Source organism: Erinaceus europaeus, chromosome 9, assembly GCF_950295315.1.
Source record: "Erinaceus europaeus chromosome 9, mEriEur2.1, whole genome shotgun sequence".
Taxonomy (NCBI): domain Eukaryota; kingdom Metazoa; phylum Chordata; class Mammalia; order Eulipotyphla; family Erinaceidae; genus Erinaceus; species Erinaceus europaeus.
In genome coordinates, this window is record NC_080170.1 from 42,379,757 (window position 1) to 42,399,716 (window position 19,960).

General features: G+C 38.6%; 1 protein-coding gene across 2 annotated transcripts in view; it reads left to right on the plus strand.

Moving 5' to 3' along the window:
* RASAL2 (RAS protein activator like 2) overlaps window positions 1–19,960 on the plus strand; it is a 299,682-nt gene that overhangs the window by 258,901 nt on the left and 20,821 nt on the right. The window contains exons 10-14 of one of the 2 annotated variants that reach the window (XM_007535754.3): window positions 1,583–1,727; window positions 2,607–2,843; window positions 4,941–5,142; window positions 7,115–7,314; window positions 8,025–8,871. In XM_007535754.3, the coding sequence (XP_007535816.1) occupies window positions 1,583–1,727; window positions 2,607–2,843; window positions 4,941–5,142; window positions 7,115–7,314; window positions 8,025–8,871 (1,631 nt within the window). The remainder of the gene's footprint in view (window positions 1–1,582; window positions 1,728–2,606; window positions 2,844–4,940; window positions 5,143–7,114; window positions 7,315–8,024; window positions 8,872–19,960) is intronic. The other variant, XM_007535755.3, reaches the window with a different exon arrangement.

Here is a 19,960-nt window from a genome sequence, read left to right on the forward strand (position 1 = left end):
TCAGTGGATTCATGGTGCAGGCACTAAGCCCTGGAGGTAAAAAAAAAAAAAAAAAAAAAAAGCAGGGACCAGGCACTGTAACACCTGGTTGAACACACGTTACAATGTGCAAGGATTCAAGTTCAAGCCCTTGTCCCCCATCTGCAAGAGAGAAACTTCAAGTGGTGAAGCAGTGCTACAGGTGTCTCTCTTTCTCCGTCTCCATCTGCCCCTTACCTCTCAATTTCTCTCTGTCCCTATCCAATAAATAAAACAGTATATATATTTTAAATATTTATTTATTTATTCATTGATTTATTCCCTTTTGTTGCCCTTGTTTTATTGTTGTAGTTTTTATTGATGCCATTGTTGTTGGATAGGAGAGAGAGAAATGGAGAGAGATAGGGAAGACAGAAGAGGAGAAAAAGATAGACACCTGCAGACCTGCTTCACCGCTTGTGAAGCGACTTCCCTGCAGGTGGGGAGCTGGGGCTCGAACCAGGACCCTTTACGCTGGTCCTTGTGCTTCGCGCCACATGTGTTTAACTCACTGTGCTAATGCCGGACTCCCAAAACAATATATTTTTTAAAAAATAAAGACAAAAACAAAAACATGGTCCCCAACCTCTTAAAGGTATTTATTCTTGAGATGAGACAGTCATTGTGGGGAAAAATAAGCACAAAACTGAGATGTGGAAGAATAGAGCATATTCAAGATATAGAATATTAGAAGATCAAGAGGGAGATTGAATATTTGCTATTTCAGGACATATTGTTCATATCCTTATAGAGAATAGGATATATAAACAGAGCTTCTAAATAAAGTTTATTAAAATTTTAAAATTTGGGCCAATAAGCTAGCTGTTCTGGAACAAGACCTACATTGTTATGCATATGGCCAGAGTTTATTAAGCCTGACTCCCTCTGCACTAGGGGTAGTTGTAGAGCTGTGGTGCTATGATGTCTTTACCTCTCTCCTACTGTTTGTCTCTTTCAATTTGAAACAAATTGACCTGGAACAGTGAATCCCAGTGATCATCAAAACAAACAAACAGCACGTTTTATATATAATATAAAGAGATGCTTTGCTCTGCTGTAATAGGGTGTTTCCCATTATAAGAGGCAAACCTAGAGAAGAGAATCTTACTCAAATCTGCACTTTGGTACCATTGTAATTTAAAACCTTTGGTGAACTATTTATTCAGTCAGGTCAAGTTATTTATTCCAAAGGAAGAGTGATGCTGGTAAAGGAACCTTATAACAAACAGCAAGTTCCTGCCAAATGTATTTGTTGTTTCAGATAAATAAATTAAAACTTATCATTGTTTAAAGTGATAACTTTTTAAATAAATAATGTGATGAGAATGGTAATGATTGCTATTTTTTCACTTCCAGCATATAGTAAATAAATCTTTCATATGAGATGTAACTCTTAGGTTCCAAAACAGTAATCCCATGAGCAAATTTAAACCCAGTCTCAGAAAAAATGCCTCAGAAAGCATGTTGGAAAACAATCCCAAATCCTTTTACTCTAATCAGGAAGATATTCTAGTCAGGAAGATATTTATAGTGATATAATATGTCATCTTATCTCTTTAACTAGGTGAATTCATCAAAGCTTTGTATGAGTCAGATGAGAACTGTGAAGTAGATCCCAGCAAATGTTCATCTAGTGAACTGATAGACCATCAGAGCAACCTGAAAATGTGTTGTGAGCTTGCTTTCTGCAAAATCATCAACTCCTACTGGTGAGCTGGTATCAGTGTTCATCCTCATTTTATCGAATTTTAATTTTTCCATGTAAAAGTCACCACAACATTTCCACTATTTTCCAACCTAAAGATTGAAGGGAAAAACACTGTTTCTCTAATATGGTCTAGCCTACAATCTAAAGCTCTACTATAATCAGATGTACTCCTGAACTGACTCCATAAACACATTTCCCCAGAATATTAGCACCATGCCATATATATATTCCCTTTTCTTGCCCTTGTTTTATTGTTGTAGTTATTATTGTTGTCGTCATTGTTGGATAGGACAGACAGAAATGGAGAGAGGAAGGGGAGACAGAGAGGGCGAGGGAAAGATAGACACCTCCAGACCTGCTTCACCACCTGCAAAGTGAACCCCCTACAGGTGGGGAGCCAGGGGCTTGAGCCAGGATCCTTATACCCATCCTTGCACTTTGTGCCACCTGCGTTTAACCTGCTGCGCTACCGCCTGACTCCCAACACCACGTCTTCTAATACTAAAGGTGTTGTAGTGGCTTTCTAAAATAGTTTCTAGTATTAAATAGGGGTTATAAGATTTTTATCATGTCTTTAAGCCTAGTAGTTGCTGAAATTTGGAAGATTTTTTACAGGTAATCTTTAGAGAGATTATGGCAAACTTTGTTACACCCAATGATGTACCCTTTTCCCCCATCTCATTTTTTTCCACTCAGCAAAACTAAGTCTCCACTAATCCTGGGTTTTGTAGCTTTAGGTCTCCAGTCTCCATGTGGGCTTCTGTGAATTTTCCACAGCTAGACTCTAGAGTAGCAGTGTATGGAGCCATTGTGGGGAATCCCTGGGACTCTCCTGGGTGATGGAACTTTCAGAGATTTTGATCCTTTTTCCCTCCCCTAGTGTTTTTCCTCGTGAGTTGAAAGAAGTGTTTGCATCATGGAAGCAGCAGTGTCTGAACCGAGGCAAGCAAGATATCAGTGAGCGACTCATCAGTGCCTCTTTGTTCCTTCGGTTCTTATGCCCAGCCATTATGTCTCCCAGTCTTTTCAACCTTATGCAGGAGTATCCTGATGATCGTACGTCTCGGACTCTCACTCTTATTGCCAAGGTCATTCAGAACCTGGCTAACTTTGCCAAGTAAGTGTTAATGCCAAAACTACTTTATAAAAATAACTAATACAAGGGGCTGGGTGGTGTGCAAGGACCTCAGTTAAGCCCCCAGTCCCCACCTATAGGTGGAAAACTTCGCAAGTGGTGAAGCAGTGTTGCAGGTGTCTCTCTCTGTCTCTCTCCCTCTGTACTCCCCCTCCCCCTCACATTCTCACTGTCTCTATCCAATAAATAAATAAAGATAAAAAAATATAAAAAATTTAAAAACATACAAAAATACAGGAGACCTAAAGTTTCTATGAAATTGGAAGCCTCATCACTCACGTTACAAGGTTTTCATAGTTCTTCTTCTTCTTCTAGCGTTTGCCCTTCTTCCGTAGCCAGTCAACAGCGTCAGGTTGAGCCTGATGTAAAGTTTCGAGACCTCCTTTGAATCTGGAGAGGTGGCAGTCGATTTTCATTGTGGTGTTATTAAAAATAGCAACAAAAAATTACAAACCAGTTGTTTTTTTTAATTTTTAAATTTTATTTATTTATTTATTTACTGGTTAGAGACAGAAATTAAGAGTGAAGGGGGTGATAGGGAGGGAGGGAGACAGACACTTGCAGTACTGCTTCACCACTCTCAAAGCTTTCCCCCTGCAGGTTGGGACTGGGGGCTCAAACCTGGTCCTCGCACATTGTAACAGTGCTACTGAAACCACTAGCCAAGGTCCAGCATCATAGCTCACCTGGTAAGGTGTCTATATTGCCATGTGGTAATCCAGGTTCAACTCCTCAGTACACTACAGTATTAAAATTTATAAGTTTCTGAGAGTCAGACTGTAGCACAGCGGGTTAAGCACACATGGTGCAAAGCACAAGGACCGGTGTAAGGATCCCACTTCAAACCCCCGGCTCCCCACCTGCAGGGGAGTCGCTTCACAGGCGGTGAAGCAGGTGTGCATGTGTCTCTTTCTCTCCGCCTCTCTGTGTTCCCCTCCTCTTTTCATTTCTCTCTGTTCTATCCAACAACGATGACATCAATAATATCTACAACAATAAAACAACAAGGGCAACAAAAGGGAATAAATATTTTTTAAAAAGCAAAAAATATTTTTTAAAAAGGTAAGTTTCTATTAGCAATATGTTAATGAAAAACTACGAATTTACTGAGATGTTTTTGTGAATAAATATTGGCTCATTAGAAGTGCACTATCTTGGGGGTCGGACAGTAGCGCAGTAGATTTAAGTGCGCATGGTACGAAGTGCAAGGACCGGCCTAAGAATCCCAGTTCTAGCCCCTTGCTCCCCACATGCAGGGGGGTTGCTTCATGGGTGGTGAAGCAGGTCTGCAGGTGTCTGTCTTTCCCCCTCTCTGTCTTCCCTCCTCTCTCGATTTCTCTCTGTCCTATCCAGCAACAACAATAGCAATGACAACAGTAATAATAATGACAATAACAAGGGCAACAAAATGGGGAAAGAATGGCCTCTAGGAACAATGGATTTGTGGTATAGGCACCAAGTCCCAGTAATAACCCTGGAGGCAAAAAAAAAGTGCACTATCTTAATTTTATGTATTTTACTATTTCACATATAAATGTGCATAATAAATATATTTACCCACATTTGAGCTATTTCTGGTGAAGGATATTTTAGTTTACTTTGCAACAGGTTTTATGGACTTAAGCTAGACCCTAAAGATAGCAACAGTCTATATAGACAAAGAAGAGGGGAAGTTCTCTAGTAAAAATAAATAATATGACCAAAGTCTTGGGGGGAAGAGAGTATAATTTGCTTAGGAAACTTCAAGAATGTTAGTAGTATTAAAGGTTTGTATTGATAAGCTGCTAGGTGAAGGAAAGCAGTTTTATAGATAGCTTTAAATATCAGAAGAAAAAACTATAAATTTGCTGAATAGTAAATAGGATGCTATTGAAATTTTTAAGTATTAAAGTACAGTTTAGTATATATCACTCAGATAATGAATTAGTCACTTACCTTCCCAAAATTATAGTTTTGTATAATGTCAATTAGAATGATCACTTATGCTATTTCCCCCACCCCAAGATCACTTCTTCCTCATATCACCTCTTCCTCATTGTGTCCACCCCCCCCCCCCATTTTCTTTCCCCTCTGTTTCAGATTTGGTAATAAAGAAGAATATATGGCATTCATGAATGATTTCTTAGAACATGAATGGGGTGGAATGAAACGCTTTCTTTTGGAGATCTCTAATCCAGACACCATTTCAAATACCCCAGGATTTGATGGTTACATTGATCTGGGCAGAGAGCTTTCCGTTTTACATTCCTTGCTGTGGGAAGTAGTCTCCCAGCTTGATAAGGTAAAGTAAGCTAAAGGGTAATAGAGTTATATGGGAGATAGCAACCTTAAAGCCTCTAAATTCTAGAGTGTCTGCTTGTTGGAAGCAGCTTTTTGTCTTAGCAGTCTGAAAGTAAATGTTTGTCATTTCTGAATGTGCCTTACAAACCAGGAAAATCCAGAAAGGAATGAAATTATCAGTATATATTTGCAGTATTTGCCTGCATTAATGCAGTTTATATTATAATACATAAGCTATAAAACATATGTAACATCTAAAAACTTGTCTAGAAACTGACACCAAATATTGGTGTATCCACATATATAATAGGGTGAGAAGAAACTTCATATAATTTCTAACAAAAGTGTGAATTAGAAAAGACTGATGTCTAATTAGTTTTGCCCATGAGATTATTTTATATTATACAAGTCATGGGATTTAATGTAACTTAATGTTCTTCAGAGTTGCGTGAGAGCTGAAAATTCCTGGTATTTCTACTGATGTGAATTAAGAATATAGAAAGCAATTAATTTTATCATTTATTTTCTGACTATAAACTAAGAATTTTGTTATGTTAATAACTAAATGTATAATATTTCAGTTAATATCTTTGGGATTTTGCAAAGAGTAAATTTTGTAATGGATTATTCTAGCAGACTTCAATTAGTTTTACCACAGTAATTATTAATGTTTTTGTTTGCTACAGGTACTTTATAAATATGTGGCGGTATGTTAGAATAACCTCAAATGATGTTATTTTTCTGTGATAAAAATTTGTTTTCTCCATTTTCCTATTACCCTTTAAAATGTGTCAGGTAATGGGGGGGTGGTTAAGGGCTAAATTCTATTAGCAAAGATCACTTTCCAGAGGTAATATAAATGGTGCTTACAACATCTGTAAAAGAATTAGTTGTTACTTAATCTCAGGTACCCCCCCCTTTGCTTTTTGAAATGCTTTCTAGGTTTTTTAATTGAAGTATGCAGAGGATAATCTCTGATTATGAATCATGGCTTACAAACATTGAAAAAGTAAAAGCTGTCTTCTGGTAGTACTGTAGCCTTTCACACAGAGCAGAGGAGTCTTTAGGCGGTTGAGAAAACAAAAACCTGGAGACAGCCATGTAAAACTACCTCAAACAGTTGAGGGGGCTCCCATAAGAATCCCCCCAAAAAATTATTATAGTTGATAAAGCAGTTACTAAAAAGCGATTCTTTGTGGAATAGTTGCATCTGTGGGATACAGATAACATTATCATGGGGGAAATGCCTGGTTTATTCAGGGTCATGGTCTTTTAACACACATTTCTATGTACCCACTTTCTCCTTTTTAATCTGTATAGGAACCAGGAATGTGTCTAAAGATATCTTAGAGAGATAATATACCTGATTTAGCTAGTTTTTGTCTATTTGTTTTTGGGTTTTTTTTTATCTTGCTGATTTAAAACCCAGGACAGATATCCAAGATTAAATAGGATAGTGATTTCATCAACTGTGTGTCCTGCAGTGCCCCAGATTCCTGAATGCAGCACCTCCTTGCATGTTGGCATGCATTTCTGTCTTTACATGATCCCTTTTCTCTGGAAGTTTCATCGCAGTAGCCCATCCTCTGGTCTTGAAATGCCTGTTGGTTCAGTGTTTGGTTCTTTACCTCTCCTCCCCCATCTTGATCTACTAGCCTCCCAAAGATTTATTTTGCTTTGCATGTCCATTTTAGTTGGAATGGCAATAGTTTGGTTGTTTTTGAGCATGTCTTTTTATTTTTATTTGCATAATCCTAATTTCTATTTCCTTTCTTTCCTCAATGTTCGCTGCACCTTGTTTCGCCTCCTCCATTCATCTCGACGCCATCGCTGCTCCATAACAATGCATTATGAACCTGCCACTCCCATATGCAAACACCTACCCTTCCCTCCAACCTACACCCCTCCATCAATGGGCGTCATGTCCCAAAAACAATCCGTGGTGGATATCGAAATGCTTATTATCCAATTAGGGTGAAAATTCCTTCCTACAGGCAACGGTGGCAAAGTTGGGACCTCTCCCTCGAGTTCTTGCTGATATCACCAAGTCTCTGACTAATCCTACACCAATACAGCAACAATTGAGACGCTTCACTGAGCATAACTCCAGTCCAAATGTCAGTGGAAGTCTGTCTTCTGGGCTGCAGAAAATATTTGAAGACCCCACTGACAGGTATGAAGGAGAGAATTTGAACTATTCTGAGAGAGACAATGTTTAGAAATTGGGCAGAAATCTATTACCTGATTTGCTGAACTTATAATCTTAAAATCATGAGCAACTGGAAAGAATCATCTGACTTAAATCCAGGTGTTTGTCATGATAATACACAATTTTTAGGATATTATTTTCTAGGATGATATTGTAGAATTAGAATATACTCAAGTATCTTTAAAAAGAAAAAAAAAATCTTTCTTTACAGAAGACTAATTGCTTTATGATACTGATATTCCCACCACGTATTATTGCACTTAAAGATCTGGAAAGCCTCAGTTAAAACCATTTTATATCTCACAGTGTCTGCCAGACAAGTAGATACAGTGTTAATAGACTTCTTTCTATAAACAAGACTTGTGCCTTAACAGGGACCCTTTGGCTATACACTCAGGGCCCCAGTCTTGCAGGTTTAGAGTCAATTAAGTATGAATTGTACTTCTAAGAGAAAGTAGTGATGAAAGATAGTGATGGGGTAGTATGTACAGTGTTGGTCTTCACCTTCAGAGAAAAACTGAAAGTAACAGGTTTTATTCTAATAATTGTAGTGATGAAATCTAAAAGTGTTCACATTGGGCCTGTGAGTCTTCTGAAGAGTTCATAAACCTGAGGAATCTAAACCTAGTGAATTCACCCCTACAGTGATTAAAGTGTCGTTTCCTTTTCCACAGTGATTTGCACAAGCTGAAATCTCCAAGCCAGGACAACACAGATAGCTATTTCAGAGGGAAAACATTATTGCTGGTTCAGCAAGCCTCCTCCCAGAGCATGACGTATTCTGAAAAGGATGAGAAGGAGAGTAGCCTTCCTAATGGTCGAAGCATCTCCCTCATGGACCTTCAGGACACTCATGCTTCGCAAATGGAGCATGCATCTGTCATGTTGGATGTGCCTATGCGCTTGACCGGAAGCCAGCTCTCCATAACCCAGGTGGCCAGCATCAAACAACTACGGGAAACACAGAGCACTCCCCAGAGTGCACCCCAAGTGAGAAGACCCTTGCACCCTGCCTTGAACCAGCCTTTATCTTTCCAGAACCCTGTCTATCACCTCAATAACCCGATTCCAGCAATGCCAAAGGCCTCTGTGGATTCAAGTTTGGAGAACCTAAGCACTGCCAGTTCAAGAAGCCAAAGTAACAGTGAGGACTTCAAACTCAGTGGACCCAGTAATAGCAGCATGGAAGATTTTACCAAGCGGAGCACCCAGAGTGAAGACTTCTCCAGACGGCACACGGTACCAGACAGACACATACCTCTTGTTCTGCCTCGGCAGAATAGTACTGGGCAGGCCCAAATCCGAAAAATGGACCAGACTGGACTAGGTGCCCGAGCCAAAGCCCCACCATCCCTACCACACAGTGCTTCCCTGCGCAGCACTGAGAGCATGTCTGTGGTATCTGCAGCCCTGGTAGCTGAACCTGTACAGAATGGAAGCCGGTCCAGGCAACAGTCCTCGTCCTCCAGGGAGAGCCCCGTTCCCAAAGTGAGAGCCATCCAGAGACAGCAGACCCAGCAGGTAGGTGTGAGTCTTCTTGGCCTCTTCTTGGACCAGCTGTTATTTATATAGAGACTATTGAAAAATTCCATGGCTAATGTTTTTATTTAAATATATATATGTTTTCTGCAGCCTTGAAGTGAAAAGAGGAAATGAAAAGAGTTTGGGCGGCCTCTTTAGCTAGGAGAGGCAGCAGAGGATAAATTCACTCCTTTTCCCTCAGGAGGCTCTCTAATAGCCTCACAGGGGCCTTTCCTGCTCTTCAAGCAACAGAATTACTACTCAGTTTGCACCAAGAGCAGATCTATGGTGTGAATGAATAATTAGATGTTTAAACTGTGAAATCTAGAGACCAAGTTAACTGAAATACATTTGGAATCAAAATTAATAATCCTTGATATCTTTTTTTTTTCTTAAGCTTGCAGAATGTTTTGTATTCTGAGCCAAGAGTTCTGTGTAACTGCTCTGCTTCATCCCCCAAATCCCTTTGGTAATTCTCTGTCTCAGGTGCCTTTTCCTGGAAATAGTTAGAAAAATAAACAACTGAACACCTGTAGAGGCAAAGTAAAGTTAGGAACACTGGTGGTTGAGTATAGTGAGCATTTATAGATCCCTTATATTTTTAGGTACCTGGAAAAGTTCAGCTATTGCCGCAATCACAACATAAGAATTTTCTCTTGGCATTTAAAGGTTTCCCAGCAATTTGTTTCTTTTTTACATATCATGCTGTGAGGCCCCAGCACATTTTTTTTTTCTTTCTTTCCTCTCCTTTTCCTGGCCCTGACTATGATCTCTCCATCTGGAAGCATTTAAAATGTACAACAATCTGAATCGCACAAAGGAATCTTGGGATCTATACTATATGCCCATTAAGCCAAATTGAAGGTGCACAATCTTATTTTGCACAATTCTGTGTGGCTGAGGTTGGCACTCACTAAAGGCCATTGCTTTTCTTACTAATTAATTGCTTTTTCTGCCACACCACCACTTTCTACAGTGTGGTCCAAAGTTGGCTTTTCTGCCTGCTGAGGACCCAGGCAAAAGGAATGTCTGTCTAGCACCAGTCCAGTGGGCTGCCTGGACACTAACCGAAGTCATCTCTTTGCACTAAGCTTCTCTTGTATAGGCCCTGCTCAAACTAGATAGATCAGGTGCAACCATCTCGATACTTAATAACTAGGCAATAGTGGAGGAATAATTTTAACTTTCCCAGACCTCAGTTCTTCCATCCATTAGGTGGGTATAACACACAAATTTATCTTGTAGAGTTGTGTGAAGATTATTTGAGATGTTGTGAAATACATACATGTATATATATTTTTTCTTGCCCAGAATAAGTTAAAAAATATTACTTATTATTGCTCTTCTAAAAAGTCTATTTAACTCTACAACATTTCTTTTTTTTTCTTTTTATTTTATTTTATTTTTTAAATAATTTATTTCTTTATTGGGGAATTAATGCTTTACATTCAACAGTAAATACAATAGTTTGTACATGCATAACATTCCCCAGATTCCCATTTAACAATACAACCCCCACTATGTCATTCATCATCTTTCATGGACCTGTATTCTCCCCACCCACCCACCCCAGAGTCTTTTACTTTGGTGTAATACTCCAATTCCATTTCAGGTTCGACTTGTGTTTTCTTTTCTAATCTTGTTTTTCAACTTCGGCCTGAGAGTGAGATCATCCCATATTCATCTTTCTGTTTCTGACTTATTTCACTCAACATGATTTTTTCAAGGTCCATCCAAGATCGGCTGAAAACAGTGAAGTCACCATTTTTTACAGCTGAGTAGTATTCCATTGTGTATATATACCACAACTTGCTCAGCCACTCATCTGTTGTTGGACACCTGGGTTGCTTCCAGGTTTTGGCTATTACAAATTGTGCTGCCAACAACATATGTGTACACAGATCTTTTTGGATGGATGTGTTGGGTTCCTTAGGATATATCCCCAGGAGGGGAATTGCAGGGTCATAGGGTAAGTCCATTTCTAGCCTTCTGAGAGTTCTCCAGACTGTTCTCCACAGAGGTTGGACCAATTGACATTCCCACCAGCAGTGCAGGAGGGTTCCTTTGACCCCACACCCTCTCCAGCATTTGTTGCTGTTACCTTTTCTGATGTATGACATTCTCACAGGAGTGAAGTGATATCTCATTGTTGTCTTGATTTGCATTTCTCTGACAATCAGAGACTTGGAGCATTTTTTCATGTGTTTCTCGGCCTTTTGGATCTCTTCTGAGGTGAATATTCTGTCCAAATCCTCCCCCCATTTTTGGATGGGGTTATTTGTTGTCTTGTTGTTGAGTCTGGCAAGCTCTTTATATATGTTGGTTATTAAACTCTTGTCTGATGTATGGCATGTAAAGATCTTCTCCCATTCTGTGAGGGGTCTCTTGGTTTGGGTAGTGGTTTCTTTTGCTGTGAAGAAGCTTTTTAATTTGATGTAGTCCCATAGGTTTATACTTGCCTTAGTCTTCCTTGTAATTGGATTCGTTTCATTGAAAATGTCTTTAAAATTTATGCGGAAAAAAGTTCTGCCAATATTTTCCTCTAAGTATCTGATAGTTTCTGGTCTAACCTCCAAGTCCTTGATCCACTTGGAATTTACTTTTGTATTTGGTGAAATACAGTGATTCAGTTTCATTCTTCTGCATGTTTCAACCCATTGTTTCCAACACCATTTGTTGAAGAGACTCTGCTTTCCCCATGTAATAGTCTGGGCCCCTTTGTCAAAGATTAGATGTCCATACATGTGGGGCCTCATTTCTGGGCTCTCAATTCTATTCCACTGGTCAGTGTGTCTGTTCATGTTCCAGTACCAAGCAGTTTTGATGACAATGGGCCTATAATACAGTTTGAGATCAGGGAGTGTGATGCCTCTGGTTCTGTTCTTTTTTCTCAAGATTGTTTTGGCAATTCTAGGTCTTTTCTTGTTCCAGATAAACATTTGTACCATTTTTTCTATTCTCCTAAAAAATGTGCTTGGGATCTTGATGGGGATAGCATTAAATTTGTAGATGGCTCTGGGTAATATATTCATTTTGATGATGTTAATTCTTCCAACCCATGAACATGGAATATCTTTCCACTTCTTTGTGTCTTTTTCAATTTCTTTGAGTAGTGTCTCATAATTTTCAGTATACAAGTCTTTCACTTCTTTGGTTAGGTTTACTCCTAGATATTTTATTGTTTTTGTTGCTATAGAAAAAGGAACTGATTTCTGGATTTCAATTTCTTCTAACTTAGTGTTTGCATAGAGGAATGCCACTGACTTTTGAATGTTAATTTTATAGCCTGACACCTTACTGTATTGCCTGATGATTTCCAAAAGCTTCTCCCAGCACATATTTTTAAAGTAAACTGATAACTACTGGAATTCAAATACATACATAGCTTGTATAAAATATATATTTTGCTTTATCTAAAAAAAAACTTTTCTCCTATAAAGCTTTGTAAAGACACTGAGTTTTCATGTAACTTTATCATACTTTATAGGTAGTAGGAAATTTATGATTAGGAGAGTTTTATGACATATCCTTTTGTGCAGCAAAATTGCTGGTCAGAAGAGAATGCAACCTCAGAGCATCTCTTTAATACATTTGTATTTGTGTGGTAAGCATTTGCTGCTTTGGTTACTTCTGGTTCTACTTTGCTACAATCAGAGCCTATTGACCCCACCTTGATAGTTATCAGACTCTTTTTTTCCTGCTGTTATTTTGTATCTGCATAATTCCAGTGTTCCCTAGGGACTTTTTTTTTTTCAGATAGAAATAGGAGAGATATCATAGCACCATTATCTGCCTTTCATGGAACTTTCCCTGATGACATACATGATGCTCTCATGTGTTGCCACAGGCTTGAACCTGGGTCCTCACACATACTTTACCAAGTGAGCTGTCTTCTGATCCCTGGACTCTTTTTAATTTTTTATAGACACAGAAATTGAGAGGTAAGGGGGAGATAGAGAGAGAGAAGAGAGAGATCTGCAACACTGCTTCAACACTCAAGAAACATTCCCCCTGCAGGTGAGAACCAGGGACTTTGACTTGGGTCCTTGCATACTGTAATGTGTGTACTCAACCGGGTATGCCACCACTCAGCGCCCCCCCCCACTTTTTTTTAATTAGAACATTTACAGGCTCCTAGATATAGAGTAGGAAAGAATGAAAAGTAGAACCAACTTAAACTTCTTCTATTAGTGAACTTTCTGGCAAACCTCCTTCTTGGCCTTTCTTTCCTAAGAAAGAAATTTTTCCTTTAGTTTTAATTTTTTTATTTTTTATTTCCTAAAAATTTACCAATGAATTTGGTTTAATAAACACTTTAACAGGTTCTATCAATATACATCTTTTACTTATATCTCGTATATTTAATTTGCGTGTTAGAAGACTTAGGCATTCACACCTTAAGAGTGTCTCTACATTGCTCATATGTTAATATTTAGTTGAGACCAACTACTTTCAGAGAATAAAAGTATTTATTGGGAGGAGAAAAAGACAGGCTAGTAATTTTGGAGTAGAATGGTATATGGAGGTAAACATTCATTTGAGGAACTTACTGGAAGGGCTTAGAATGAGAGCCCAAAGTGAGAAAGGATGTTCCTAAATGAATTCAGACTGGCAGAGAGGGAAGTACAGGAGAAAGGGCTCTCCACCTACTTTTCAAAAGTTGACTTAGACCAACCTCTGGTGAGAAAGAAAAGATCAAAATTCTCTTCATCCTGTTTCTCCTTAATCATGTTGATCTCAAATCCCAAGACTTGCCACTCAGACTGATTTTTTTTATAAATACTATAAATGAAGTATATAGAGCCAGTTGTCATTTATTTTTATTTATTTATTTTTTGCCAGTTGTCATTTATATTGTTTTTCTCAGAGGAAAATGGAACATAACACCTGTCTCAAAAACATGCAGTGTATATTTTTCTTCTCTGTGGCTCAGTGCCTATACCATGAATCCACTGCTCCTAGAGGCCATTTCCCCCATTTTGTTACCCTTGTTGTTGTTGCTGTTATTGTTAATTACTGTTGTTGTTGGACAGGACAGAGAGCAATCGAGAGAGGAGGGGAAGACAGAGAGGGGGAGAGAAAGATAGACACTTGCAGACCTGCTTCACCACCCATGAAGGGGACCCCCTCACCCCCCTGCGCGCAGGTGGAGAGCCGGGACGGTCCTTGTGCTTCATGCCACGTGCGCTTAACCCACTCACTGGGCTACCACCCAACCTCCACAGTATATATTTTTCTAAGAGACTAGAAGGTGGGAAATGTGTATAGTTTCTAAGCAGCCACTTTAGAAATATTTTGAGTCACAACCATGAATAAGTAGGGGAATGTCTGTATCACACAATGGCATGAAGAAGAACATAGTCACAGAGAGATGTCCCAGCACAGTTCTAAATAGCCATCTTTATGCCATTGGGGCACTATTACTACATATGTAGCCAATTGAAGCATAAAATGTTTTAATACTCATATATCTGAAGTTTTTACATAGATTTTTTTTTTCTGTATAGATGGTTTATTCCTTCTGAGTAAAGTTATTTTTTTCCCTCTTCTGTTTCTGGCTTGCTTTTCTTATCTCAGTCCCAGGAAGCCTCTGAGATTCTGTATGATCAGCACATTTTTTAGACAATACCTTTACATACTTTAATTTCAAATTGTGTTGAGAAATACTTTTCCCCTACAAAACCTAGAGGGTTTCTTTGTGGAGATTGTCCTTTAGACAACTGTAATTATCAGTAGTTTTGTCCTATGCAAATTCCACTTGTATCTTAGCACAAAGGAACAGTCATTGTTGACAGAGTAACTGACTTCAGTCTTTTCCATCTAATGAATAGAAAGTAAATAAAATCCTAGTGAAACCATTTCCAGAGAAGAAACATTTTCCAGAAAGCTTTAAATTTTGACACCTCTAGTTTCAGTAGGAATTTTCTCTCCATTTTCTTTTCCTTTTGTTTTGTTTATTGAGGTAGCATTTGTTTACAAAATCAGAAGTTAGTCTCAAATTTACAGCATCACAACTTTGTTTTTTTGTGTGTTATAATAATATATTTGTTTATAGTATTCATACAGTGCCGCCCAGGAGGTGGCACAGTGCATGAGGCATTGGACTCTGAAGCATGAGGTTCTGAGTTTAGTACCCAGAATCACATATTCCACAGTGATGCCCTGTCCTCTAACTCTCCTCCTCTCTCTCTTACTAGTAAGTAATAAAACAAATATAACAAATGGTATTCATAATGCATGAGTTGTTTAGATTTAGCATGTTATCTGTCCTTAGAAACTGAAATTTGACTGGACCTTTTTTTTTTAAATTTATTCCCTTCTTGTTGTTCTTGTTGTTTTATTGTTATAGTTATTATTGTTGTTGTTATTGATGTCATTGTTGTTGGATAGGACAGAGAAATGGAGAGAGGAGAGGAAGACAGAAAGGGGGAAAGAAAGATATACACCTGCAGACTTGCTTCACCACTTGTGAAGTGACTCTCCTGCAAGTAGGGAGCCAGAGACTTGAACCGGGTCGGTCCTTGCGCTTTGCACCACTGCGTTTAACCCACTGCTCTTAACCCCCTGCACTACTACTACTCAACTCCCCAACAGGGCCTTTTAAAGAATGTATTTGACAGGTCTTTTGTACTAATGGTAAAGTCTTCAGATTTTCATTTGTTGAACCTTTTGCCAGACAAACTCTTCAAGGCCTCTTAGAATTTACATTAGAAGTTATGTGGCCTCTTCTTTTCTCTTGCTATCAGAAGTAATATTACTTATTTATGTGGACTCAACTAGTTCAGACTATAAATACTAATAAGGAACAGTGAACTGCCCTGTTCCCAGTTGTCCACAGCATCACCAGGCTATGACTAACTTTGTGATCAATGAAACAGCTATCTGAGGCTCTTTTACCCTAAAGCATTTTTCCCAGAGAAACTCTATGTAACTTTATCTCAAAAAAAGAAAGATTCCTAATAGTAACCCAAGCTCCCTGTCACCCTCTTTTCTCTTTTTTTCATTAATTTCTGTTGAACTTAGTCAATATAAATGCTTTTCTTAAGACCATAGCTAAGTAAGATGGAATCTAAGCAACTTAGCAACCTCTCTTCTCCAAAACTGTTATTATAAACCAGAGATAATAAAATTATTATCTACCCAGCTTATAAAGGGATGAACAGTAATTGAAAGAAAGTCTTTAGTGTGCTTCCAAGATTTATATGGAGAAGGGAAAAAAAAAACACTCTTCTTTCTCTTGGTACTAAGTTATACTTAGTTATAAACTCTAAAGTGAATCCACTGTATTAGTAAATGAATAATATCTTATTAGCTGTCTGTTGTGCATTTAACTAGAAACCATCATTCCGGAGAGCTATATGATATGGTGCCATACCTCTAGGACTGATAATCTGAGTGGGAAATAAGACTAAAACCCATAGGAGCAATAAAGAAAATGTATCAGACAGTATATACCTTTTTCATATTAAAAACATTACAACATAAAATAACTCAACAAAATCACTTCTGTTGTCTTCTAGTCCATCCAGCAACTATTCTAGGTTTGTTCAATATTACTTCCCCATTTTTCTATAATTATATAAATGCTGTAGCATGAAGGCAAGGATTGTTAATATTGACATGATTTATTTTTTTAGGTTAAAATTTGACCACTTACTATAATACTAGGATATATTAAGAAGTGGTTGAAAACCAGATCCAACCTATGAAGTCGGAATACATCCAAATGCTCAATTTAATAATATAATATCTCACCATTCACTAAACATTGTTCATCCTCCTAAAATATGGTAGCTGCTGCCATCACCCATGGAATGAACCAACCTTTATTTTTACAGCTTCTTATTAGCCTAGATTACCCTGAGGAGTTGTTTTGTTGTTAATACGCTTTTAGGAACTAAGATCTCCTTAGTGTGTTCCCAAGAATACCATTAAGTTACATTACATATAAATAGTTCCCTGTAACAAATCACAGAGAAAGTTCATTCAAGCAATATCATTTAACTATTGAATTGTCTGTCTTGAAGCAGTAAATCTCAAACAGTAAAGCTGTTAATTTCAGCAGACACATTATCATAAATTTTATAGAAATTCCTGGTTTTATAGAAAAGCATAGGTTCAGGGGTTGGGTGGTGGCACTCTTGGTTGAGTGCACATATTACATTGCACAAGGACCCAGGTTTGAACCCCTGTCCTCACCTGCAGGGAGAAAGCTTCACCAAGTGGTGAAGCACTGTTGCAGGTCTCTCTCCCTCTCCCTCTCCCTCTCCCTCTCCCTCTCCCTCTCCCTCTCCCTCTCCCTTTCTCTCTTTCTCACCCCCTTCCCTCATGATTTCTGGCTGTCTCTATCTAATAAATAAATAAAGATTTTTTTTTAAAAGCCTACACGGCAAGAAAAGCATAAGCTCTAAGCACGGAGCTACATCCCATTCCTCTATCTTCTATTAATTTTTATGACTTGGAATTAACATTCTTTTGTGAATACATATATCATATTAAACCTTAAACACTTAGTACTATTTTTTCCATTGCAAGTATTTAATTTTTGTGCTCTGCCTTTAAAATCTAGTTGGAGAAGAAATATTGTGTGTATAGGATAACTTGCATCTATCTACAATGTGCTTTTCTTTCTTTTTTTTTCTTTATTAGAGGATTCATGTTTTACAGCTGACAGTAAATATAATAGTTTGTACATGCATAACATTTTCCAATTTTCCACATAACAATACAGCCCCCACTAGTTCCTCTGCCATCATGGCCCAGGGCATGAACTCTCCCCCCCACCCCTACCCACCCCAGAGTCTTTTACTTTGGTGCAATACATCAACTCCAGTTCAAGTAATTTGTTTTCTTGCTGTTGAGTTTTGTGAGCTTTTTTTTGTTATTAGCCTTTTATCTGATATATGGTATGTAAAGATCTCCCATTCTGTGAGGGGTCTGTTTGTTTGGTTAGTGGTTTCTTTTGCTGTGCAGAAGCTTTTTAATTTGATGTAGTCCCATTGGTTTATTCTTGCCTTCCTCTTCTTTGTAATTGGATTTGTTTCATTGAAGATGTCTTTAAAATTTATATGGAAAAGAGTTCTGCCAATATTCTCCTCTAAGTATCTTATAGTTTCTGGTCTAACATACAAGTCCTTGAACCACTTGGAATTTACTTTTGTGTTTGATGAAATATAATGGTTCAGTTTCATTGTTCTGCAGAGAACTGACTAGGAAACTCAGCAGTTCTCTGCCCCCCCCTCCCATGGTAGCACAGGGCCTCCCCTACTACCTCCAAGGGGCAGTAGCAGTGGAGACTCAAAATTGCATTTGGTGAGCCTTAAGGGAGTCCTCTCCTCCCTTCAGGAGTCTTTTTGTTGGTAAAACAGACTGGAGGTGGTCCTTCAACTGGCAAAGTGCCAGACTGTTACCAGCCACTTAGGAGTAGATATGGGCTTTAGCCCAATTAGGAATCTCTCCTTAAGCTCCTCTCTGTCTACGAGCCACAGGTGTTTGCACTCACCGGTGACTTGGCGGGTTCCCAAAGTAGTCCTAGTCTCATCTTGTTGCAGTCTCAGGTGATTATCTTTGATATTCCAAGTTGACCCAGTAGAGGAAAGTAGAGAAATGCAGCTGCTGCTACTCTGTAGCCCCGCCTCTGGAAGTCTCTACAAAGTTTCATTTTTAATTTGTACTCAAAATTAGGTATACAAAGTTAGCTATTTGATTAATCAAGTGATTATTTTAGAAAAAATGTATACTTCTTTCTCTCTTTCATCCATTCTGTCTCTATCTGAAGTTAAAAAGAAAAAAATAAATAAAAAGAGTCTGCTGGGAATGGTTATTGTGTACACATGAAAAAAATAAAAATAGTTCTAGTGATACTTGGATGCAATATAAAAAAAAAAGCCTGTCTCTTCCAGAAGCGGGCTGTGGAGCAGCAGCAGTTGTATTTCTCTCCTCTCCTCTCCCGGGTCAGCTAGGAATACCAAAGATCACTTGGGACCACAATAAGGCAGGACTAGAACGACTTCAGGAACCCACCGAATCACCAGTAAGTCCACACATGTGTGGCTTCTGGACAGAGAGGAGCCTGAGGAGAGATTGAGCGGCTGGTAACAGTTCAGCAGTTTACCAGTTGAGGCACCACCTCCAGCCTATTTTACCAACAAAAAGACTGCTGAAGGGAGGAGAGGGCTACCCTAAGGCTCACCAAATACAACTGTGAGTCTCCATTCCTACTTCCCTCAGAGGCTGAAGCAGCAGGGGGGAGGCCCTGTGCTGACACCTGAGAACAGAGAACTGACCAGGAAACTCAGGAAAAGGGCTACACCTAACAGTGGGGCTGAATAGTGGGAGTCTTTCCACATTGTTCTCCTGATGAGAACATGGTGAATAATTGCCTCAGAAACTACAGACTATAAACGGGACTTGTTTAAAAACTACAGGGCCCAAAAGTGGGCCTGGCTTGGCAGAGAAGCTGATTTGAGCCCAGGAGCTTTGGATCCTTGGGATGTGAGAGTCCCTTTGCATAACCACTGTGCTATCTCTTCCCCCACCTTGCTTTATCTCTTGGTCAGGAGTGAGTGATTAAGAAGCCTGTTTATAGTTTAAAAGCCCTCAGGCTCCCATAGCCTACAAGGAAGAAAAATAACAAAAGAGGTTTTAACAGTCACTGTATTCCAACTCAGAGACTGAAATAATATTGAAATAACTGTTAATTTCCAGAACTGTGAACTCTCTAAGTACCTTACTTAACACAAGTCAATCCAGGCAAGAGTGATTAGTAATTTGAATAACACTGAGAGAGGAACCTCATAACATACTATATAGAATGGTTAAACCAATAAGAAGAAATATTGGACAAATGAACCAGGACAAGAGTCCAACTAAAAGGCCCCCAAAGGTTGAAGCACAAAATAATGAGGTCAACATCCAAGCATTAGTTAAGGACATAATCACAGGAGTGAGTAAAGAGTTTGAAAGAATTGTTGTCAGAAATGTAGAAAGAACAAATGAGACCCTGGGAGAAAACACTACTTATCTCAAGGTTATTAGAGAGCTGAAAGCTGAAATCACTGAACTAAGAACAAGCTGAACAAGCTAAAAC